The 24511-nt window shown below is 45.8% G+C and overlaps 1 protein-coding gene across 2 annotated transcripts in view; it reads left to right on the top strand.

Annotated features, from left to right (window-relative positions):
- RANBP10 (RAN binding protein 10) overlaps positions 1-24511 on the top strand; it is a 52954-nt gene that overhangs the window by 15375 nt on the left and 13068 nt on the right. For both annotated transcript variants that reach the window (XM_072346680.1, XM_072346679.1), the window contains exons 3-5: positions 1568-1620; positions 17390-17557; positions 22829-22851. In XM_072346680.1, coding sequence (XP_072202781.1) covers positions 1568-1620; positions 17390-17557; positions 22829-22851 — 244 coding nt within the window. The remainder of the gene's footprint in view (positions 1-1567; positions 1621-17389; positions 17558-22828; positions 22852-24511) is intronic.

The raw sequence follows: 24511 nt of genomic DNA, 5'->3' as shown, positions 1-24511 counted from the left end.
TCCATGTGCTTAGAGCTAGAGGACCTGGCTTGGTGTTTCTTGGTTGTAGCTGGGTGTTGACGTGGCCCTATTTGTCAAATTTCAATCCAAACATGCAGTTCCAGCAGTAGAATCTCCTTGTTGAAAGCTGACCACGCATCAGTCTGCTCTGAAGGTAACCCAGGTTGGACAGGGATCAGCTAAAAGAAAAGGTGAAGCACTGGGTAATTAACAGCTCAGTGATCAGGGTTTGTAACTGAAGGGGGATGGGTACTGTGAGGTGCCTGGAAGGCACCAAGTTCACAAAGGACTTGAATAATGTATGAGGTGGTGGTTGCGGTCCCTGTGATAGTGAAAGGTGATGAAGGGCAACAAAACTTGAACTAAGTCTTCCTCGGGTGGGATCTGTATTGCCTGTGATGGTGACTGGCAAGTGATCTCCTTCTTGTTGTTCTGATCCATCTTATTTTCTCCCTATGTCTTATTGAGGATGTGGCTGGTTGGGTGTTTTGGAGCCAACCAGGGTAGTAGTGGAGACTGTGAGTGCAAGAATGGGAAGTGGTTGCTGCATGGGACTTAACCCACAGGCCTTGAAGAAATCATGGGATCCTTAAGGTTGGAAAGACCAATCAAATCATGTAGTCCAACCATCAAGCTATGCCTGTGACCACTGAAGTTACTGTGGGGCACAAATCAGGAATAGTATTTTTAGACGTGGTTAGTATTTTATGGAGCAAGTAAACCACAGGAAGAAAGAAAGCTGGTGCTGTGAAAGAAGAGTAGGACACTGGCTGTAACCTATTTAGATTGATAACTGTACGCGAACAAGAGCCACACAGTCAGCTGTTAATTTCAGACTCAGTAACCTAAAAACGTGGAAGCTCGTTAAAAATAAGCTGAGCAGAGCAGCTGTTTCTGTGGCTCCGGGGCATATTAAGGGAATTACAGACCGTGCAAATTAACAGAAATAGAACAAACAAAATGGGTACGTGCATAAATATCACCCATTGGGGAAGGAGCCTTGGAGAATGGCCTCACTGACCTGCTGAATGCATGTGTAGATGAAGATGTATCTGCTTGCATTTGCAAATGGTGTTTGACCAGGTTCATCCCCAAAAATCTGTAAGGAAAGTAATGGAAATAGGGGATAATATTGCGTGCCTGGATGGTTAGATAAGTTAATAGGTAGGATATGGGGCAGAGGGATGAATGGCCTCTGCTCCCAGTCATCCCCGTGGCTGAAGATGCTCTGCAGGGATGTGCACTAAGCCTGTGGTGTTTACTGCATTAATGAATATCCTGGAAGTGAAATGAGATGATGGTATGAAACTAACAGTAGTTGTAAAAACAAAGGCTCACTTGGAAGAGCTGTGGAGTGATCTGACAGCGCCGGCTGACTGGACAATAAAATGAAAGATGTGGTTTGGGTTCGACGGGTAGCAAATGGTTTTCGTGGGGGGAATAACAACAATCAGCAGTCAACAGTCTTACCTTAGATGATTTCCTTATGTTGTTTATCCCCCAGGCTGTGGGAAATTTGGCCGTTCTGAGCTTGACTGATGCTGTGCTTTTTATTCTTTTTTGGAAGGTATATGGGAATAGGACTTTCTGCTCAAGGGGTCAACATGAACAGGCTTCCTGGTAAGTCACCGTAAAGGTGTTTTTTGACTTGCAGTCTGTGTTGAATGTTCATTTAAAGTAATTCCTATGTGTGAATCAATGAATGTGTGTCTCTATTAATAAAACGTCATGATTGAGTGTCTTATATCTGGGAGTTTCTTGTCGCAGCCACTACTGTCTTCTTTCCACCCTCCAACCAGAAAGGTAGGAGTATGTGCCACAGTGGTATGATCCGTTAATATTGTTGCTTCCTTTTTTTTTCCCATAATATTTTTAGTTTAGGCTCTAGGTTAGTTAAATAGTCTTATGCCAGTCCACTGCCAGAGACGAGCCCAAAGAGCTGCTGGTCTGCGATGGCCACAACCATCCTTTGTTTCTTCTCCCTGGTGATTTCTGACCTGCACACAGAGGTTGTTTAACCTTCCAGCCTTGGGGATATTTAGGACTCAGATGGACGTGGTCTCATCCAACCTGATTGAATTAGACCTGCTTTGAGCAGGAATTGAACCAGGCGACTTCCGAAGGTCCCTTCCCTTAAGTTATTCCATGCTTTTATGGTAACTCAGTTTTTAGGAGGGCAGTTTCAGCAACACCCATACCCTGAAGAATTTGTGTCTTATTGAAGACTCTACTTGCTAATGGTTTGTATCAGATCTAGATCTTATACCACTGAAGGGAGAATAGAGTCATGAGTCTTTATTCCTTCAGAACTTGACCAGGGAAGGAGGAAGGCAGGACACTTCCAGTTTCCTCAAGTGGCACTTGGTTGCACATAGGTTGGGAACACGCAGATCAAGGTGATCTTGTATTAACAGGTAGATTTCTTAGTTTTCAGGCTCCTGTCTGTCTTCTCCCCAGCCTGTGTCCCCCCAGCCAAGCAGGCTGTGTGCATGCATAGGATGAAGCTTGAGTTTTCTCTTCCCAATGTTGAGATGCTTGGCTGCTTGGGAGAGGAGTTATTTGGCTTTGGAGGATACAAGTTCTGTTCAAGATATGGCTCCTAGCTTGCACCACGGAAAGATGTTGTCATGTGTGTGGCCTGCAAGTTTCTTGTTGGGCTCTGGCTCTTTATCCTAGGATTATAACAGTTTGCATATAACCCTTAAAGACTAACCTGGAAGGATAAATCCTGGTCTCCATAGGTGTGTTGTCCTGAAACTGAACTTTTTTGAACAGCCTTGCCAGCATCTTCTCTTTCAGTTTGTTTCTCTTCGGGGACTGAAAATTGACCAAAGCACTGCTGAGAAACATCCTTAAAGTCTAAGAGCTACAAGAGCAGGTGTTTTGTGGCATGTTTAGCTCAGAGTGTCTAACTCTTATTTCTAGAGCGTGTGTAGTGAATGTGGAATATGGAATTCTTTTGTTTGAGTAAGGGGGGGGGGAAAAACAGAACCAGGAAGTGAACTTGAGACTTCAGATAGTGCTTATTTAGCAGTGATCTGTACAGGTGTGATCCTCTGAACCTGTTGTTTGTTTGATCACTGGCAGATTAGGATCCTGCAAGTGCAGTTAGATCAGTCTCCCACCGTCTGTATGAAATGGAATGAATGCATGGTTCTGCACTGCAGCTCAGTAATTGTCTTCCTGGCTTTGGGAGAAAGAGCCTTATTTCATTTTTAAAGTATATTGCTCATATAACTGATGTTAGGAACGTGTGATGCTTAGCTGTTGTCAGGTCCTTTATAGCACATAGCGAGAGCTCATAAAGAACTGATAGGCTTGGAGTCTTGGCTTCTTGTCAAAGTGTAATTTTAGCTTTTTGTGACTGAAAACCCTGCCAAGTTCGTCTCCTTAGACTTTCTTAATTCACTTCTGCTTTAACAGATTAACTTTCTCTAGGCAGGACATGACTATTACAAGTCACGGTTCAGGAGCCCAGAACCTGGTATGGAAATCAGTCCTGGCTTCTGCCTCAAAACTCCTCTTCCTGCAAACAAACACTTGTGCCATATCAGGTTCCAACTCAGGACATTTGTGCATCATGCCATGTTTGTTTTGGTTTTGGCCCAGCCGGGTGCTGATGGGGGTAGCATTGGGCTGAAAGTTCAGTCATCAGGTTGGCCTCACTGCTCTGGTCAGTAACTGACTTGCTCTGCTGTGCAGTATTGCACTTCTTGATTGGAGAGCTGCTCACCACTGCTTTCTTTTTTCAAACCTTTTGATTACTTTTTTACCATATTTGTATAATTGAAAGATGCTGTTTGGCTTATTCACTACTTGCTTGATTCAGACTCCTTATTAGAAAAACAGGCTTTCAAATTCAAGGGTGTTTAATAGACTTGAGTTAGCGTGCAGTCAAAACAGCATCATTTGGAGTGCAGAAGCTTGCTTTGTACTAGATTTGGTTTCTGGGGTTGTAATGCCCTAAGCCAGATCAGCAACAAGCAAAGCAGTTTGTCCAGCTGTCCTGTGCCTTTGCTCAGCAAAATAGATGCCCTCTTTCCATAGATGTAATTGAAATAAAAATGAGCACTGCAAATGGAATCTTCCCTGGTTCCCCTTTCTCTGCAAAAGCCATCACTTCACCTCCATAAGCCACCAACCTGATGAGTGGGCTGTTCATTTAGGTTTCGTTTGGAGCTCATTTCCTTTGCACTCCTCCCTTGCCAATAGGTTTCTCTTGATGTTTGTAGGCAGCTCTTTATTTCTTCTCAGACAGTCTTGCATGTTAGCAGAGAAGATGAAGCAGGGGAACGAAGTATTGGAGGAGTCTGTTGTTTTTCTGTCCCTTCCTATGAGATGAAAGAAGTGTTGGCTTCTTCCCTGGGGCTCTGCATTGCTCTTAGCTCATGTGGAGGTGGAAAACAATTGATTTCTTACATCTTTGTAGGTGTAAGCCTGAAGACCTCTATCACTACTTGTGGTTTTCTCTCTAGATGAAGCATACATGACTCTTTGCCTTGCCCCTGTTTATCATGTTCTCTTGATTAGTGACAGCTGTTTTATCTTTTATTAACTCTATCTGCTGGATACATCACGCACCAGAGTCTTTGTCCTTACAGTAAAAGAAAATAGTAAAATTCAGAGCAAGTCTAGGAAGCATCTCTTCACCCATGCTGCAAACAAGGCAATGGGAAATGCTTGCTAAGCTCTCACAGCCTGTAAAGCTTAAGCAGAAAATGGGGAAGGGGATGGGAGAGGCCTGGTTGTTAAATGGGATGAGAAGGACCCAGCCTCTCGGCTTCTAGAGCAGCCAGCCAAAGCCTGAAAGTGCGGGGTTAAATATGTGAACGTTTTATGGCAAGCAAGCAGTGATTCAGTGTGCTTTCAAATCCTCCTGGCTAAACCAGCATTTTGGATGCCCAGCTTGATTTGCTATCTTTAGAAGTCATTTCTGTTAAGTTTATTTAAGGATTTATGCAGCTGATCAAGCGATGTCTTAAAATACCTTATGGTGTATGTTCTGCTGCAAAGCTCTTCTAGAACTGTCTTTAAAAATAGCTGACCAAAGTGGTGCGTGGGATTTTCATACGATGTCTTAGTAAAGTCTTATACAAAACCGACTTTATTGTCTCTGTAGTAAATATAATGTCAGTAGCACATCCTGGATTGCAATGTTCTTCCCAGCCCTGTTGGCTCCAGTCCATAGATGTGCCTCTTCCTCCCCGTTTCCAGTACAGGAAGAGTTGCTGGTCTCTTACATAAAGTACTCATACCTGGTATCTGTTGCTCCCCTCAGTTATTATCCATTAGGAAGGTTTAATCCTGTAAAGAAGCATGGGGAAGTTCAGTTTTCACATGGTGGTTCTTCATGGAGAGCTTACACCAAACTACTCAGGTTATTGCGGAATGGCTGAAGGAGGTTTTCTGATCGCTTGGAAGGATTCTGAGTACTTGCTTTTACGTCATCACTGCTTACAACTCCCTTTTTCTTACCTCTTTTCCTTATTTTTTTCTGCTTTGTTGAATCCTCTTCATTGCTGAGCACCATAGAAACCTTCGAGTATTTTGATCGAGCTTTAAGATAGAAGTGTTTACTGGAGTAATTTAACCAAAGCTTTGTTCAGTGTCATACATATTATGGCAATAAGCATCTCTCAGATTACCCTGTTGGGTTGATAACTGCAATGCTGTCTATACTGTGTCCTGCTGGAGTTGCTCACTGCAGGTTGGGTTTGTGGCCTAGCTGGGCTTACTGCTCTGTATTTAAACCTTTCCTCTTGCTGGCTGTGAACAGATCAGGCTTCTCAGTATAATTATTTGAGATCCAGACTGAGCAGTGCTCAATTATTAGTTGTTTCTCTGTGCGATTCACACATAGATAACTGTACTACACATAAGGGATCATAAAGCCATCGCTTAGCACATAAATTACAGAGGAGGATGATCATTTTGTCTGTACTGAGTTAAGGAACATCGGCGTGTCAAGTTCAGGAGCCTATGTAGGGTTGTAGTAAATAGCAAACAGATGTGTGTTCCCCCAGAATGACTCCTGGAAACACCCCAAGGTCTCACATACATACAAGTTCCTTAGGCTGCCTGTGCCAGTCCCTCTCCAGCACCCTCTCATTTATGCTAGCAGACCAGTTTGTGGGGCTGCAGGAGAACTGAACCGCGTAATTGGGTTAATAATACAGCGTGGGGGGCACTGCTTGGTTTTAGGGTTATTATTAACTTGGATGTGTTCTGTGTCCCAGTTGATCACGCAGGTAGTGCGTGTTGAAACAGCTCCTCTGTGAAGCTTTATTGTGAAGCAATGAGTGGGTAACAGCGGGCTGAGATTACTTTCGATAGCAACAAATACTACTTTCACCTAAGATGTGTGCAGAAGGCTTTAATTAAAGGTACACAGCTGCCCAGCTCATTGCAGATGGGTTTTCAGAAGGCACGTCCTGCTGCAGGCTGGCATTGGGGCTGGGTTAAGCCTGGCTGCCTGCCTGCAGCTCTTTGCTTTGTCTGCCTCTGCCTTTCAAGTTCATGGTGGTGGTTGTAGGAGCTGAGAAGGCAGAGTAGCTTGAGAACTGCTCCGAAAGCATCACTTTTTGCTGCTAACTTAACTAGGTTTTGACCTGGAAGAGTAATAAGTCCATGGGGCCGGATGGGTTGCACCCTAGAGTTCTGAGGGAGTTGGCGGATGTGGTCGCCAAACCACTGTCCATAATTTTTCAGCAGTCTTGGCTGACTGGGGATGTCCCGGTGGATTGGAGACTGGCAAATGTGACGCCTATCTTCAAAAAGGGCCGGAAAGATGATCCTGGCAGCTACAGGCCCATCAGTCTCACCTCGGTGCCTGGGAAGGTTATGGAAAGGATAATCTCAGGTATCATCATGGACAAACTAAAGGTCAGCCATGGGATCGGGCCTAGTCAGCATGGGTTTATGAATGGTAGATCCTGCCTGACTAACCTGATCTCATTCTATGACAAGGTGACCCGCTTAGTAGATGAGGGAAAGGCTGTCGACGTGGTCTACCTGGACTTCAGTAAGGCCTTTGACACTGTCCCCCATAACATTCTGGTAGAGAAGCTGGCTGCCCGTGGTTTGGATGGGTGCACGCTCCGCTGGGTGAAGAACTGGTTGGATGGCCGGGCCCAGAGAGTTGTGGTCAATGGAGTGGAATCCAGTTGGCGGCCGGTCACAAGTGGCGTCCCCCAGGGCTCGGTGCTTGGGCCGCTTCTGTTTAACATCTTCATTGATGATTTGGATGAGGGGATTGAGTGCACCCTCAGTAAGTTCGCAGACGACACTAAGCTGGGAGGGAGTGTTGATCTGCCTGAGGGGAGAAGGGCACTACAGAGAGACCTGGATAGACTTGATCGATGGGCCAAGGTTAATGGAATGAGTTTCAACAGGGCCAAGTGTCGGGTCCTGCATTTTGGTCATAACAACCCCAGGCAACCCTACAGGCTTGGGGAGGTGTGGCTGGAAAGCTCCCAGACGGAAAGGGACCTTGGTGTGCTGATGGACAGTCGGCTGAATATGAGCCAGCAGTGTGCACAGGTGGCCAAGAAGGCCAATGGCATCCTGGCTTGTATCAGGAATGGTGTGGTGAGCAGGACTAAGGAAGTCATCCTGCCCCTGTACTCAGCTTTGGTGAGGCCTCACCTCGAGTACTGTGTCCAGTTTTGGGCACCTCAGCACAAGAAGGACATGGAGGTACTGGAGCAGGTCCAGAGAAGGGCAACGAGGCTCGTGAAGGGCTTGGAGAATCAGCCCTATGAGGAGAGACTAAGGAAGCTGGGGCTGTTTAGTCTGAGGAAGAGGAGGCTGAGGGGAGACCTTATTGCCGTCTGCCAGTACCTGAAAGGTTCTTACAGTGAGAGTGGGGCAGGTCTCTTCTCACTACTGACTTGTGACAGGACGAGGGGAAATGGCCTCAAGTTGCGCCAGGGCAAGTTTAGGTTGGATATTAGAAAGAACTTCTTTACAGAAAGGGTGGTTAGGTACTGGAATGGGCTCCCCAAGGAGGTGGTTGAATCGCCATCCCTGGATGTGTTTAAGAGCCGCTTGGATGTGGTACTCAGGGATATGATTTAGAAGAGGTTTGTTGTTGTGGTATTGTTTTGTGGTTGTTTTTTTTTTAAGAGATAGGCTACTGGTTAGGCTGCGGTTGGACTTGATGATCTTCAAGGTCTTTTCCAACCTGAGTAATTCTATGATTCTATGATTCTATGATTTGCCTTCAGCATCTTAAGGGGTTGGTCGGTACGCTTAGAAATTGCAAGTTTTGGTACTGTGTAATGGAAGAAATGAAAGCAAAGTGGGTCAGTGTGTCAGTTCCACTCTGGAGTTAGCAATCCTCTTGTACGCGGGGAATTTTTGGAAGGATCTCATCCAGACCAGTGAAAACTATTGTATGGCTTAAAACGGTGCTGGATATGAAACAAATGCTGTCAAGAAAATATACGCGTTGCGGAGAGGTCTGGTCTTTGTAAGTTACAGCCCTCTTCAGTTTGCCTGAGTTAGTTAGACTTGTGCTGGAACTGGGGTGTATTTGGGAAGTGAATGTCCTGGTGGTCACCACGTGCTGTGCTTTGATTTACATCTCCAGCTGTGCTGCCATTCTTTCTTCTAACCTGAGCTGAAAGATGCTCTCCAGGATCACAGTTATTGCACACCATCCAGGCTGAGTAATAGGAGGTAGGCATCCTCCTATTACTGGATGGTAGCCACATTCAGCCTTATCCTCATCTGTTCTTTCTGCTGCTACTCTCTGCAAGTCAATAAGCACCCTTTCAGAAGGTTATTCTTTCTCATAACCATGGTCCTTTTAAAATTATTGTTATTTTATTTAAAAAGATGCTCTGCATATCATGCTTATGGATTTAGCTATCCACTACCCATTGAGGTTTGCCAGGCTCCATCTAATTGCTCTCTTATTCTCTTCATCCTGCATAAGCTTGCTTGCTTTACAGTCTGCCATTCAATAGTTCTGTGATTCCATGATCTTGATCGGCACATCGAGGACATCTGAACTTCCATGCAAATGACTGCTTGAATATTGAAATGGCTTTGATGAATGAACTCATAGCAAATGCATATCCCATCCCCAGCTCCCTTCTACATCCAGAAGAACTGGAAGTTCTCTTCCACATCTTATTCCCATTGATTTTTCATGTGTCACAGAACCCGAATCATTGTGTTTGGACAAGGCCTCTCAGATCCCCAAGCCCAACCCCAGCCCACCCCCCTGTGCCCACTGCCCACGTCCCTCAGTGCCACATCCCTACAGCTCTGGGACACCCCCAGGGGGGTGACTCCCCTCCTTCCCTGGGCAGCCCATTCCAGTGCATCACTGCTCATTTGGAGAAGAAGTTGTTCCCAACATCCAACCTGAACCTGCCCAAGGTGCAGCTTGAGGTCATCACCCCTCATCCTATTGCTGGTTATCCAGGGATGGTTGAGAAGTACACAGCTGCTTAAAACTGCATCTTTATTATTATCTTGCTCTTTAAATATATATGCATATGTATATATATATAGATATAGATATATATAGGCAAACGTGCTCAACTTTTGTTGCCATTAATTAGGAGAGCAGCCCCTCAAAAGGAACCTGTGTGCCATTTATGTCCTCCTTATGGCTGTCCTTGCACGGTAGCAGCCTCACCCAGCCTTTCTGTGCTCTATGCAGTCGGTGTGCCCCATGACCAGGTTATCTTGCATATAGCTTGTCTAGGTGGGATGTGTTTTAAACACCAGCCTTCTGCAGGGAGCTGATAGTGGGCTCCGGTGGCTGCAGGGTGACAGCATGGCGGTGATGGCTTCGTCCTCCCTATCAGCTGTGTTCAGAGCAGGAGTGTAACAGAAACATCTCCTGAGCCGCAGGGTGAGGGTAAATAACCTTCTGAATTTAGGTTAGATTTAATCTCCCGTTTCATTTGATAGCTATTTACATGAAAATAAGGTCTGTAGGAAGTTACTCCCTTTTCCCCCTTTAGACCTGCCTTTGTTCGTCTCTACTTGTATTGATTGCCCTCTGTTCAGCCAGGAAAACTGCTGCCAGCCATTGGCTCAGCATTATACAGTGGTGCTGTTCCACTTCTTTTTCTTTCCTGCCCCTCCCTTTTTGATCTGATCTTTGTATTCGGGTTGACTTTTGGGCACAAAGGGCTTCGGTTTGGGGGTGAGGAGGCAGACAGAAAGCTGAGCTTCTCATAGAATCACAGCATGGCTATGAGTTGGAAGAGAAGGCCTCCAAGACCACCTCATTCCAACACCCAGATGCTCTTAGCAGCAGTACTCACTGTCTAGCAGTGCAGACACCATTTACATTATAATTGTGACCTGTAATGTTAATGTTAACGACCTGCTCTTTTCATTTGCTGTAGTTGTTTTTAAGCCATTAAATATATTATCAGCCCTTTGTAACCAGTGCTGATGGTTTTATAGATAAAAAGGCCTTTATAGTGGCTGTGCTTATTATATGGGCCTCTCAGATGGAAGATAATATCATCACAAAGCTAGATTTCCCTGCAACCTCAGATGGGTGAATAAATACAGTCCTCCTCTGAAAACCTTATTACTTTACATTAATTGATGTGGAAGATACTTAAGGAATCTCAGTTTCTTGATCTAGAAGGGTTTATTTCAGCTCTTGCCATCATGAAGTGCCGCTCTTCTGGGAGAAGTCCCACTCGGTAAAGTTTTGTGTTTGCATAAACGTTCCTGTTTGTTATTTTCTTCTCTCTCTAGATACCTTTTTAGGGGATGATGTAATGGTAACGGAGTGCTACCTGCCTGCATTCCCCACTCAGCTCTGATGTTGTTTTTTGACTGAATCGTTTACTTGCTCTGCCTCAGGGTCTCTGTAAATGGCTTTTCAATGTGGACTCATAGGAGGGTTTGAATTGGAAGATGATCCTTGAAGGCCATCTGGTCCAACCCCCTGCAATCAACAGGGACACCCTCAGCTCCATCAGGTGCTCAGAGCCCCATCCAGCCTGCTTAGCCCATCACTGTGCATTAACCACGCACATTACTTTTTCTGAAGGCATCGTACTATTTTATAAAGGTGCTCCTGCCCATCAGATATAGGTCAGCATATAAACACAAATACGAATAATGTAGTGTGATGACATTTGAAGCCTATGTACGTGATAAAAGCTGTTGTATCCAGCTTGTTCTTTACCCCTGCCACTTCATAAATCAGTGGCAAAACTCCTAACCTTTTGTTAGGTTAACCTGACCCATGTGCTTCCACCTCGCCTCCCATTGCAGTGCCAGGGAGCTCAGTGGATGCAGCACACAGTGATAGTACTAGAGAGCTTTTTGGGCCCTGCCTTTGTAGATAAACCAACCTGTTTTGTAATTGCACTTTAATTATGCTGTTCTTTACGAGGCAGTAAATGGCTTGTGGTATGCCTTGGCCCTCTCTGGCATAGGGAAGACTAGATCATGTTTTGATGCTGGCGAAAGGCGTTCGATCTATTGCAGCTCTCTGAGCCATCAAACTTGTAAGTCAGAAGGACTTGCCATCTTTATTCATTTAAGGAAGTAGGATTTGATCTGGGTTCCTGTGCTCTGTGGTGAGCTGCGTGCCGAGTCATAGTGCAGTAGATTCATTAGCAGGTCTGTGGGGCAGGTGGAACAGAACATTCTTGTTGATTAGGTATGGCCCATGTTGCAGTCATCCAGAGGCTGCTGGTTTTGTTTTCTTCTCTCTATGAGTCAATGGGTAGTGTCAATTTATATAATTAAGCATCAGCCGTGGTTTGATGTTGTTTTGAAGCTTAGTTAACATCTAGTGGCTGCCAAATGGTAGGAGTCGAGGATCCGGTCTATAAATTGCCGTGCAAGGTCAATTATGTTAAAAAGGGAAATGTACAGTGTTACTTTGTGCTTAGGTACAGTGTGATGGATGGAACAGTTTGTTAGCATTCGCATTTTGTTGCAAGACTTCCATGCAGACTTTTTTGCCTGCCTGTCTTAGGCTCTATTTGATCTTTTGTCCTTTCCTTGGTGCTCCCAGTTGATGTGGGGTAGGTGTTGTGTTTTCTCTCTTATTTTTCCCCTTTGGATTCTTGCCACAGACTTTCTGCCATTAAGATTTGCTCCAATCTTTGTCTCTCTCTCAATTTCAAGTGAAAATACTGTATTTAAAACCATAGAATAGTCCCTGAGCCAAACCTGCAGCCAGCCCTGCCAAAAGCCAGGCAGTCTCTGATAAGCATCACCCAGTGTTGCTCTGTAAGGACTGTATGCAGTGGACCTGACTGTGTACAATCACTGCCTGGAGAAGTTTGTCCTCATTGGGGTGAAGTGTTTGTAGTGTCTGCATTTGAAGTCATTTGGCTGCCTTGCAGAAGTGGAAGCTGTTATGTGAAAGGAGTTGCGTGGATAAAAAGTTGGGGTGTTACTAGCTTGGGCTTCATCATTTCTTTGTGCCCCAAGGTAAGTAGGTTTGGGGGTTGTTTTTCCCCCTGACTTTTTCTGGGCAGATGGAAGTTCTGCCAAGAGGATGCTTGGATGCTGACCACTCTGCTGACCTCTCTGCTCCCATCCTGGTGTTGTGACTGCACCAGGCCAGGACCACGCATGCTCTGTCCCCACCACCCCATATCTATAGCACAAGTTGCCGTGGCTTCTGAGCAAATATTTTAGCTGTCAGGATTCTGAAGCACAAGGTTTGTGTTGCAACAGTAACAGTTGCTTTGATTCTTAAGCATGGTTGAATGAAGGAAAACAAAGCTGCGCTATTGGTCTCACCCAAGCATCTGTGTTTATGCAACTTTGTAAGGCATGGCGTGAAGGTTGTGAAACTGAACTGCAGCTGAGATCCTGCAGCACCACAGATGCTTCTTGGGGGCAACAGGCTCTTCTTGAAGCTTTTAACTTCCAATGCTGCAGGAGCACAACCTTCCCTTTGCTAGTGGCAAAACGATGCTTTTCTGGCATGGGCTAACAGACAGCAAAGGCACATCACTGGCGCAGTGAAACTACACTGCAAGGTGGTCTGCAGTCAGGCTTTGTAGCTGGCTCCACTCCCCAAGCAAGATTTGTGCTCCTCTTTCTGCTGTGTTTATATTCATTAAGTCTTGCTGACGTTATTTTGTTTGGTTTATTTCAGTGTGTTGGCATAAGTTCTTGTCTGCCCCAGCTGCAAAGAAAGAAAATAGGTGCAGGTAACATTTGGAAAGGTATAAATGCTGCAGGGGTTCTGTGCAGAACAGTCACCCAAGTCTGTCCTGAAGAACCAGCCTCCAGCTTTACAGAGAGCACTGAGGACACAACCCCTCTGTTCACACATCTCATTTCAGCTTCTCTGAGGAACTCCTGTCTTTTCTTCATGTGGCCAAGTGTGTATTTCACCAGCATCACTTACCTCCTAAGATGTCTCAGGTTTCCTGATGGCTGGTCAGGTTGCTGGGGAATCTCTTTAAGGCCCTGCCCTTTGCAGCAGCTTCTGCACCATGAATGTGTGGCATAAACCTCGTGGAACATGTTTCTCCTCTGTTATGAAGTCCACGTGTGAGTGGTGAAGTCAGCCTGTCTGACTGCAGTCCTTTTAACTATGACAAATGGCAGAGCAGAGGGAGGTAGGGGTGTCAAAGCGTGCCTTATTGAAACAGCCATTTTTCCATGATTACTAGGCCTTGCAGTCCTGCCCTTTGGCACGGCGTCAGAGGAGAGCTCAGCACAGATGCCCATGAATGTTGCCTTCCCAGTATTTTTTGTGCCCACTGGCCAGTCTGGCATGTTCAAAGCTTGATGCACAGGGGATCGTCATCAGTTTGCATTCCTCTCTGCACTCTGTGTGGAAGGAGGATCTGGTCAGCAAAGGGATGATTAAAACATTGCTCTTGGTCATTTACATTAAAACATTCATCACTGTTTTGTCCCTGTGACGTACATTTGGCCTCTTGCTGTGTGTTTCAGTTCTGAGCTATGAGCGTGGAATCATTAAGGTTGGAAAAGACCAGCAAGTCCAGCTGTTGACCCATCACCACCACGTCCCTCAGTGCCACATCCCCACGGCTCTGGGACACCTCTAGGGATGGGGACTCCGTTCCCTGGGCAGCTGTGCCACTGCATCACCACTCTTTCCAAGAAGAAATTGTTCCTAATAGCCAGCCTTAACAGCTGTGCTGGCTGAGCCTGCCAGCCACACCAGCTCACTACATTTTGGAGTCCTGTGTAAGGACCTTTGGGTGTCCCTGATCTACTTTATGGAAGAACTAGATATAGCTGTACCATGGTACATTAGTTCCCACACAGCAGTGCCTTTGCATGGATGGCCGTCCCGTCTGTCTTCACTGTCTCTGTGCAAGGCACGTGGCTCTGGAACAGCAAATGGTGATTTTGATCAAGATAAGCCAATGGTGATAGAGAGCTCTCTGATTTGAATCCTGATATAAAGGGCAGTGCATGAGTTGTGCAGGTTAAAGCATCTGCTAGTCTTGCAGAGCTGGGCTTTTGCCCAGGCTACATGTCATGTAAGAAGGCTGCCTCGCTTTGGTTTCTTTTCAGTATGTGAAACCTGAGGTGGTTTCTTAGAGGAAAAGACTGTTCCATCTGTTTTATTCAGGAGGAGCTTCGTGAAACAGCAGCTAGCATGACTATTCAATGACTTGTGCATACAGAAGTGTTACATCTCTTGTTCAGGGCTTCGGAAGGGTCAGAGAGCAAAGAGTGTGAGAACCTCAGTGTCTGGTGTGCACAAGGGCACATGGATGTGGCCATTGGGTTGCTGTCTTTGTCTTGAAAGTCCAGAAGGCTTCTAAGGAGTTCCCTTGGTGAGGTGTGGAGGCTGAGCAGACTGAGGGGGGATGTGCCAATGGGGATTCTGAATTGTTTAAAAGTGAGGAAGGGAATGGGGTGAATGGTTTCTTGTGCTGAAGGTGGTGGCCATAGGGTTGGGCTTGGCAGAACTGCCAAGAGTGGTCAGAAATGGCTTGGAAGGAGTGATGGAGCATCAAGGAGGCAGTGTCTGTGCCATAGACACTGAGCTGCTATGGGCAGCAAGGTGAAAGGTGCTGGAGATGGGCCGTGAGAGATGGCCCTGCAGGGGTGGGCACAGTGACAGGTGAGGGTCAGCACAGAACAGCATGGTCCCTTGACAGGCAGGAGAGATGATGCAGTTAGGACTCGGCGTGACCCTTTAGGCTACACGATGAAAGGGCTACACAGAAAAAAACAGGCTTCATGGAAACATCAGTGGTAGAAAGGATTAGAAAGGGGAAAATGCTGGGATTAACTCACATGGGGCCAGTACAGAAAACAACTGCAGCCCGCTCCCCTTGTCTGTGGTGCACCTGCATCTCCATTGTGGAAAGCAATGCTGTAAACCTGGGAAAGGTCCAGATGATGATGGTTGGAAAAGCAGAGAAGAGCTAAAAAGGCAAATGTGTGATTATGTAGAAGCCTATACAACGGTGTGTATTCTGGGGGCTGAGTACATGGTTTGCCATCTTTGGCAGTGCAAGAACTGCAAGGTACCAAATCCAAAGAGGAGGAGGCTGGATTCACACAGCTTGCAGTCATGCTGTAGAACTCACCGCCGTGTGCTCCTCTGGGGAAATCCATAGGAAGAAAATCCTTTGAGGAGCACTAACTAAATAGATTCTCCATCCGGTTCTGGTGTCTGTGCTGCACACAGCTGGGATATGTTCGATAAGAGCATGATGCTTCATGTCCTGTGTTGTGCTGTCTCACAGGCAACCACATGTTGAACAGGAGCCCTGTCTAGGTTGACCCCAATATCCCATATAGCTGTTCTTTTGAAGAATAGCTAAAGATCAAATCTCATCTCTGCCTGCTGGGTCACAGCTGGAAATACTTCAGTGAGGGCAGTACAAAGGTTGGACTGTCAAGAGGAACTGCAGAGTTAAGTGTGGGGAAGTCATCTGGGAAGCCTCATTCAGCCCTTTTGAAGTGTTAGGACTGTAAAGGAAGATGCTCTGGAGTGAGAGGAAGCCAAGAATTGATTGTAATGCCATGGACTTATTACTAGGTGGCGGTAGTAAATCATTAATGGTGCAGAACAGTCCAAGTTTGCAGCAAATATTGGAGAAAAGGCAGAGGATGTATTGATAACGGGCGTGTGATGAGTTATTGCCCACTCTGCTGGTAACAAGAGAGAATGCCACATGTCTTCTGACAGGGAGGTGCTGTTTAGATCAGTGGGGCTTTGACCTGCAAGTATTGGAATTGAGAATGGCATGGAATTCCAGAAGGGTGGCTGAAATTTGCCAACCTGCACACCCTTACCATGATGGTGCTTATGATGGTGAGGTTGTTTGGTTAATAAATAACTAAGGGTCAGGCATATAATTAGTGTCACACATCTTACAACAAATACAGGGCGTTCTCAGAGGAAACTGACTTGTTTTTTTAGGATGGCCATGGTGATTTGATAAGGCTGACAGATTTAATGCACTTATTGTTGTGTTCGGTCCAGATTTAGCACTGGACAACGTATTACTTGTCTTACGTATTACTGTTCCTTACTGGAAGGAGTCAGCAGGGGAATCCTGGCAGTTAACTCTAGAGCCTCTGTCACTCCCTGCTTTGTTTTTGGCAGCCCTGTTTGGCATTGCTTTCGGTCTTGCTGAGGGTGCTGCTGCCCTTGTCCTGTAGGAGAATATGACACAGGACTGGAGCTGGTGTCACAGCTTGTTTGGAGCTGCTCCTGGGAAGGGCAGAGCTGGCAGCTGGGATGTCTATCAGTCCCTGTGGGTGTGTGAGACTTAATGGGGAATCATTCATCATTTCTAGGCTGTGGTTTGCTAGGGCTCTGTCACAGCTTTCACTCCCAGACTTTGCCCTGTGGTCCGTGTTTCAGTCTTGCTCCATTCCATGTCTTTTCTATTGGCATTACTGCACTGTAGTGCAATGAACTGGGAGCTCTGGACATCTACTGAATAGTTCATATTTTTCTGAGAAACCATGAGTGTGTGGAGTCCTCTGATGGTGCCCAAGGCCATGGATGGAGCCCTGGGCAACCTGGTCTGGTGGGGGACAGCCATCTCATGGCAGGGGTTGGAACTGGATGGACTTTGAGGTCTCTTCTGACCCAACCATTCAATGATTCAGTTATTCTATGATTCAGTTACTGATTCCAGCTGAGTGTTGTTTCAGTTCTTCTGTAGTCCATTTACCAAATACTGCTCCACATTTAAGCAGGTTCTCTGGTCCTCTGTTGCCTTCTCTCTTGTAGGTTGCGTAAGGCCAGGAGATGGTCAGAGCCCCTTCTTGTGCTTCTGCTTCAGTTTGGCACAGTGCGTGTCAAGCCGTATCAATTTAAAACACAGCAGCTATCAGTTATACTGAGCATTTCTAAATGTAAAAAATGGTGTCCTGTACTGTTGATATGCCTTCACTGTTGACCTGCTCTTCTGTCTTTCTTCAGGATGGGACAAACATTCTTATGGGTACCACGGTGATGATGGGCACTCCTTCTGTTCCTCGGGGACAGGACAGCCCTATGGCCCTACATTCACAACTGGAGATGTCATCGGTTGCTGTGTCAACCTCATCAACAATACCTGCTTCTACACAAAAAATGGCCACAGTTTAGGTGAGTAAAGAAAGTTGTTCTCAACAGGAAGGTGCTCAGCTGCTGTTTGCTTGTAGTAAGTTTCACGTGTTCTGTCTCCTGTTCCACATTTGTGGGTAAGTGTCAAGAAACAAGGGAGAGAGAAAGAGCACTCAGCAGCAGTCAGGATTGTAAGTTGGCTTCAAGACATAAATACTTCCAACAGCTAAAATGGTTTCTGTACTGCTCAGTTTCAGTAGGTTGGGATTGGGTCCCCACATTCTGCTCCTTTCTTCTGCTTTTGCGTGGCAGATTAGATAAGAAAGCTAATGGCAGGGCAATGGGGAAGTAAAGAAGTGGGAAGCTTAGTATATTGTTCAAGTAGCTACAAAACCACAGTTACCAGCATCATTGCTTTTTAAAGGAACTTGTCCATTCGTAAGCTGAACACGTTGTTCCAAGTATTCCCAAACATAGATGTTAGCTCAGTATAAGCAGCCTGACGTAAACACTGACCCACAATTTGCTTTATTTCAGTCATTATAGTAGTTCTCCTAAAGCAAAGGACTTAAGGGTTTTGGCCAAAGGAGTATCTCACAGGTGTTTTCCAGGCATCTATTGTATCTCACCTGTCTAAATAAAAAGGTTGTGTCTGTTCTCACCTGAACTATCTTTCCCTTGGATGACGTGTTCTCCAACCTGGATAAACTCTGGTCAATTTTTCTATAAGCTATGCAGTAAATAGGGGGCAAGCATCCCTTTCCTTTGCTTCTCCTTGCTGTGTCAGTTGCACTTTGCTGAATCACAGTGAAGAAGCTGGTAGAAAAATACCCAATTAAAAGAGTTATCAGAGCAGTTGTTTGAGTGAGTGGCAGGGCTGAAGGAAGAAGCGGGTCTGGAGTGCAGTATGTGCCTGTAATGTGGACAATTTCTGGTGAGTTCTTGGTAAGAAAAATACAAGGCTTCCCAATACATGAGAGAGATGGAGCTACAGCAGAGAGCCCAGCGAACAGCTGTGCTATATAGGTGTCTAAGCACTGGCACAGGCTGCCCAAAATTGAGTCTCTGGACATCTTCAAAAGTCACCTGGACGTGGTCCTGGGCACAGCTCTGGGTGGCCCTGCTGGAGCAGAGGGTTGGATCAGATGGCCTCCAGAAGTGTCTGCCAGCCTCCAGTCTGCGATGCTGCAAAGGTAGCAGGCTGTGTTGTGGTAGCAGAGAGATGGATCTGCAGTATGGAGCTGCTTCTCCTCTGTCTCAGGAAGGGTCTGTTCCATGAGGCAGATTCAGAAGGCCCTGGTGCTCATGCAGACAGAACTTCTTTGGAAAAATGGTTTTCAGTTTTCCTCTGGTTTCGTTCCCACTGTCTGTTGGTTTTTAGGGGATGGTTGCCTAGAAGTGAGGCACGTGGCTTCCCAGAAGATGCTTTGCAACACATGGAGGTCTGCAGCCCCTGGTGGAAGATAAAACTTCTCTGATAACCCTCCCGAATTGTTGCTCAGAATTGAGGATGTTTCTTTAGGAATATGATTTTACTTCTGTTTTTGAAGTAACTCTTTATTGGCCAAACCATGTGTGATGCTCTGCTGCTTCTGGTGAAGACTTCTGGTTTCCTACCTAACAAGACCGATCATTAGCTGTATTATTCTAAATTTAACTCAATCCGTGAGCAGTTCTGTACTGTGAAGACAAGTAGAGGTGTGAAAGCAACATCTAACAGTGTCAGTCAGAGGCTGTGGCATTCTCTAATGGTTGCATTCAGCGAGGAGGGCTGATGTGGTCAGCAGTGATTGAAGTACTGGGGAGCAGCAGGTCATCAGTTGTTGTCCTGACCCCCACAAAAGTGACTGGGATGTTTTGCTGTGTGTTTTGCAGAGGTTTATCAGGAAGGGGATGAATGTGCTTTCTGTTGGCATTCCTTGATGTGAAGGCTCCAGCTGCTGAGGCTGAATCTCTCTCCTTGTAGGGAATGAGGTCACTGCGTAATGCTGCAGCAGATAGGAGAATATTCATGAGACTGATGAGCCCCTTTTTGATGGCAGTTAACTTGGCAGCAGGTTTCACAGCCCAGCCTTTGGGCATCTTAATTTGTCTCACTTTCAGTGAACACACCATAGCTTCGTCTTGCCTTAGATGTAATATTTTCTCCCTTCATCGTATTCTCTCTTCATCATGACTCCTTTTTGTCTGTTGTTTAGATACACGCCTCCCTTGTTTTCCTTACACTTTTCTCCTGTTAAATAGCTGTGATCTCCCATTGTCTCCATACTTTTTCATGTAATCAGATCCATCAGGACCACTGTGTAGGAACTCTTGGCCATCACAGTTTCTGGATGTTTTGGTTGGAGCTAAGTCTTGAACTTTGCTTGGAGTCACCATATGAGAACTGTTTGACATCGTATGTAGTCTGAATTATCTGTTCTGGAAAATGTCTGCAGTGTCTTCTGCTATAATTAAATGCTTTGGACAAGTTCTGAGCAGGGTCCTGGCAGTGCAAAAAGATGATGTGACAGGGCTAGGAGTGTGGTGAGGGTGAATTAGGAGAAGAGTGAGAACCTTGGGGCTCTAGCCGTTAAGCAGATGGTCTTGGATGTAGGCTGTGATTAGGGAATGCCACTGCTGTAGGTTTCTGTGATTAAGTGGACAAGTTTGCTCAGGGAGTGTTTCAAATCCACAACTTAGACAGCAACCCGAGGTAAATGGACCAACAAGGCTATAGAAACAGCATGCAACCCTCTGAAGCACTGGCATAGAAAATGTCCCACCTGAATTCGAATGCAGGTTCTTGGGAGACCAAGTTACCCATTTTGCCTGGTTTCTCTGTAGGAATAGTTTTACCCGAGTTGAGCACTATAATGCTTTTCCTCAACAACTTAAGGCAGTATTTCACAGGCTGATATTTCATAATCTAGTCTTTAAGGTGCCCATCTTGCTGAATACGTTGGCACTTATTACAGTCCACAGCACAGCAGGTGAAGGTGTTTCACCCCGCCCCCCCAGCACTGACTATTTGTTTAAAGTGAAGGCCTTTCCATCAGCTTGCCACTATGGACCTATAGAAGAGGCTTCTCACTCACCAACTCTTGCTTCGTGACCTCTTGAGCTGTCCGGTTCTTACATCTTTACATTTCTCATGTATTTCACATTGGATCCAGGCTTTGGAGACACTGGAGAGTGCAAATTCAGCTGCCTAGTTAGAGCTGTGGTTCTTCTGTTTCTGCTGTTGACTTTGTTGGATGGTGGTATGTAGCAGTACAGGTTCAGATATGTTTGTGCAACAGATCTAGATCTGTAGGTTTAAAATGTTTTATTAGTCTTAGTTTCATAATAGAGGGCGTTAAACATAAAAATGCCTTAATTTAAAGGCAGTGTAATAAATTTATTTGCAGAACCGTAGAGCGATTTACATTGTGAGGGATCTCTGGAGGTCATGCATTCACCTCCCTGCTGAATGCAGGGCCAGCTATGTCAGCTTATTGAGAAATGTGTCCAACTTTACTGTCTCCAGGAATGGAGATCCCCAGATCTTGATACTTGTCTTCTTTTTTTCCCCCCCCCCATCTCCTGTTATTAAGCAACTTTTCTCAAAGTCTGACTGTCTTTTCTGTACCCTCCTGTTAGGTAGTTGGAGGCAGTAATGAGCGTCTCCCCTAATGTTTTAGACCAAACAACCCCTTTTCCCTTTGCCTCGCTTCTTGTTGGCCTCTGCTGGACTCAATGCCAACAGAAGAATTCTGTGCTGGATCCTTTCTGCAGCCTGAAGAGCACAGTGTCCTCCATCATGCTGTCCATGCTCCTGGTCCACGAGCCTTCTGAGAGCAGTGCATACCCTCCCATCATCCAGGTCGTTAGTGAAGATGTTAAACTGCATTGACCCTAACGTCCATCTCTGCAGGACAGCACTTGGACTTTGTGCTACTGACCCTTCATTGCTGACAATCCAGCCAAATTCCCACCCACGCTGCCGTCCACTCACAAGTTGTGTGTTTGCCCGTGTGGTGGATGAGATGCTGGAGGGCAAAGGAAGGCTTCCAAAGAGGAGATAAGCCTCGTTCTTGTCTAAGGGTAGAAGCAAAGTGTGAAGCTTATGCCTGTGGTGGGGAGCGTGTGGGAAATAGATTTAGGGCAGGACATGCCCAATGTGCAAAGAATAAGTAGACAACATGATAGATGAGACAGATTGCCATGATGCTAATTAAGCATTATTGGCTATGTAATCAAAATCCAGTTGTTTTTTTTGTTGTTGTTGTTTGTTTTCTTTTTCTGAGCATTTGATTTTGGATCCGTGCTGTTTCAAATGGTGGTTGTTTCCTATGTTGCCTCCCAAACTTGGTTTAACTGGCTATTTCAGGCTCATCTGGTAACACTGCCCAGAGAGCTGTGGGTGCCCCATCTCTGGAGGTGCCCCAGGCTATGGATGAGCAGCCTGAGCTGGTGGGGGCAGGCAGCCTATGGCAGGAGTTGGGACTGGGTGGGTGCTGAGGTCTCTTCCAACTCAACCATTCCATGATTCTTTGATTCATTGCAGCTTTTCTTTTACTGTTTGACTACCTGAAATCTCCCCATAAAACAGCCATAACATTAACATCAGAGAATGGTGTCCTCTTGCTTTGACACAGGCTTTTCAGTGCAGCAAAGAAGGGATGGCTAAAGTGGGATGTGAGTTAGAGCAGAAATGGATCCTGCTACGACTAGCTGTGATTTCTAGCAGGTTTTGCTCTCTCTCTCTTTCCATATGTCAAAGTGAACAAAATGGGAAACCACACACGTTTTCTCCATTGCTTGTATTTGGAACTGTGACAGCATCGTGGAGGATGAAGCTGTTCTTTGCACAGTGTTTCTCAGTTGTCCCTGGCTGCTGCTTGGTCCAGTGGCAAAAACATTCCTCAGCTGTAATGGGAAGCATTGGGATATTCATTCCTGTCTCTGACTGGTAAGGAGAAGCAGCTACAGACCAACCCAAAGCTTTACTGATAGTAAAGCTCCAGATCTATACACAGAGTGTGCCTGGAAAAGCACCTCCTTCAGAGTAACAGAGGGAGAAGCAAAGCAAAGAGGAGCTACTATTTGGAAAAGTATCTTTTAAGGAGAGGTTTCCAAAAGGTTGAGGCTCTTTAGGACCTTTCTCTAGGTTCACCTTCTCCAGAGGAGCAGTTGGAGAGGGAAGGATCTTCTCAGTGTGACAAGTGGTGAAAGTGAGGGTCAGAGGTGGGGCTGATTGAGATGTAGTAACATTTTGTAGCATGGTAGGGATGTTGTCAAGCAGGGAAAATATCTTTTATCTTTTTAATTGTAATATTTTTGCCCCCACAGGTATAGCCTTCACGGACCTCCCAGTAAGTACGCCTCTTTTCAGTGTTTTAACTGAGATTGCAAACAGAAGGGAGGGGGAAGAGGATGGGGATGTGATTTTTGAAATGATAACCTTGTTCTTCTCATGCCCTGTTAAAAAACAAGCAGTAAAACACAGCGCCGAATGGTGCAGAAACTGAAACTTCATAGTCCCGTGGCTGGGATGTGGGCTGTTCACACACCTCCTCTGTTCCCTCACCACCTCGAAGAATATGTCACTCCTTCTCCTGGAATTAAAGCCTGGATTCAGACTTTGTTATGGGTCACTGTTTTCCAAAGGCAGCATCCAGTGTGGGGAGTGTATGTGCAAAGTCACTTGCTGGTCTTGTGTTCTGCCATCAGAGAGCACAGAGATGCCCAGTGATGTTATTCCCAGCTTTTTCCTTTCTTGCCATCCCTCTGTCCTGCTGTTCCTCAGTCTCCCCTTGATCTCCTGCAGTTATTTCCTTCTTTCCTCTCTCTTGCACACATCTGTGTATTCCATAGTAGGGTATAATTCTGGCCCTTTTTGCTCTCTCAGTCCATTGCTTCTTGGTTGCTCTCCCAGAGAGTTAAGTCTGCTGCCCCTCCTGAGGAAGGAGATCCAAAAGCCATGTTAGGCTTTTGATTTACTCAGTGCAACTATTGCTAGAGAAATCTTGCAGTAGTAGGAAATAGGAAGTTGATACAGCTTGCAAGTTATATCTTTCATTTATTACAACATTGTGTTCCAGGCAGGAGCGTAAGGTGGGCTGGTTAAGCCCCATTGCTTTTCTACCTCTTGAGTTTCAGTCACCTTTAGGGTGATTGTGTTGACATTTCAATGAGACTACACAAGAAATGAAGGTACACGCTACCAGTTTGGTGACTGTGGCCTTGAAAGTGTGTGTTGCAAAGTTCCCCTGTCAGAGACAAGTGAGGAAGGCACCATATTTGCCATAGCAGGAAGCTGAAATGGGGACTTGTAATTGAAACTCATGTTTTCTTGGGATAATTCTGACACACAGTGAAGCGTAATTGCTTCAGCTTGTTCCGAATTTCAGTTCCCCTTGAAGAGTGTTTACATTTGGTCAAGTGTGTGTAGGTGGAAAACAGGCTGAAGTTAATACAGGAGTCACTGCTTGCAAATGGAAGTGGAGATCCCACAGAGGGAGTTTCCCCTCTATGAATCAGTACTTATGCCTGGCTCTGTTTATTTACACAAGCCCTTATCAGGTTAGTCCTGCTTGGCAAAGCAGCCGTGTGTGGTGAGAGTGCAAATGTGCCAAAAGAAGAATGTGGAAGGACCCAGAGTGGGACTGCAGGGGCACAAAGGGAGGAGAAGGTTGGAAAACCACTGAGGAACCAAGTGTGGGACTCCACATAGAAGAGAGATCTGAGGTGATCTGGTGTCTGGCTGTGTGTAATCCCACAGGAGGGGCTGGGAGGGTCACCAAAATGAGAAGGGTTCCTTCCAGGTCTTGACAGCTTGTTTGTTGTCAGGGAGTTGCACTCCTGCAGTAGATCCTTGTTGTTATTGGGGCTGATGTTATTCCTTTGCTCCTCCATGACATAATACTGAGAGTGTTCATCTGAGCTCATCTATATGGCTGCCCCTTCACCATCTTGACACCACGTCCCACAAAATAATGGAATCTTAGAAGAATTTAGGCTTGAAGGAACTTC

The sequence above is a fragment of the Excalfactoria chinensis genome, chromosome 11 (assembly GCF_039878825.1).
Source record: "Excalfactoria chinensis isolate bCotChi1 chromosome 11, bCotChi1.hap2, whole genome shotgun sequence".
Taxonomy (NCBI): Eukaryota; Metazoa; Chordata; class Aves; order Galliformes; family Phasianidae; genus Excalfactoria; species Excalfactoria chinensis.
This window is presented reverse-complemented; position numbering and strand designations above follow the sequence as displayed.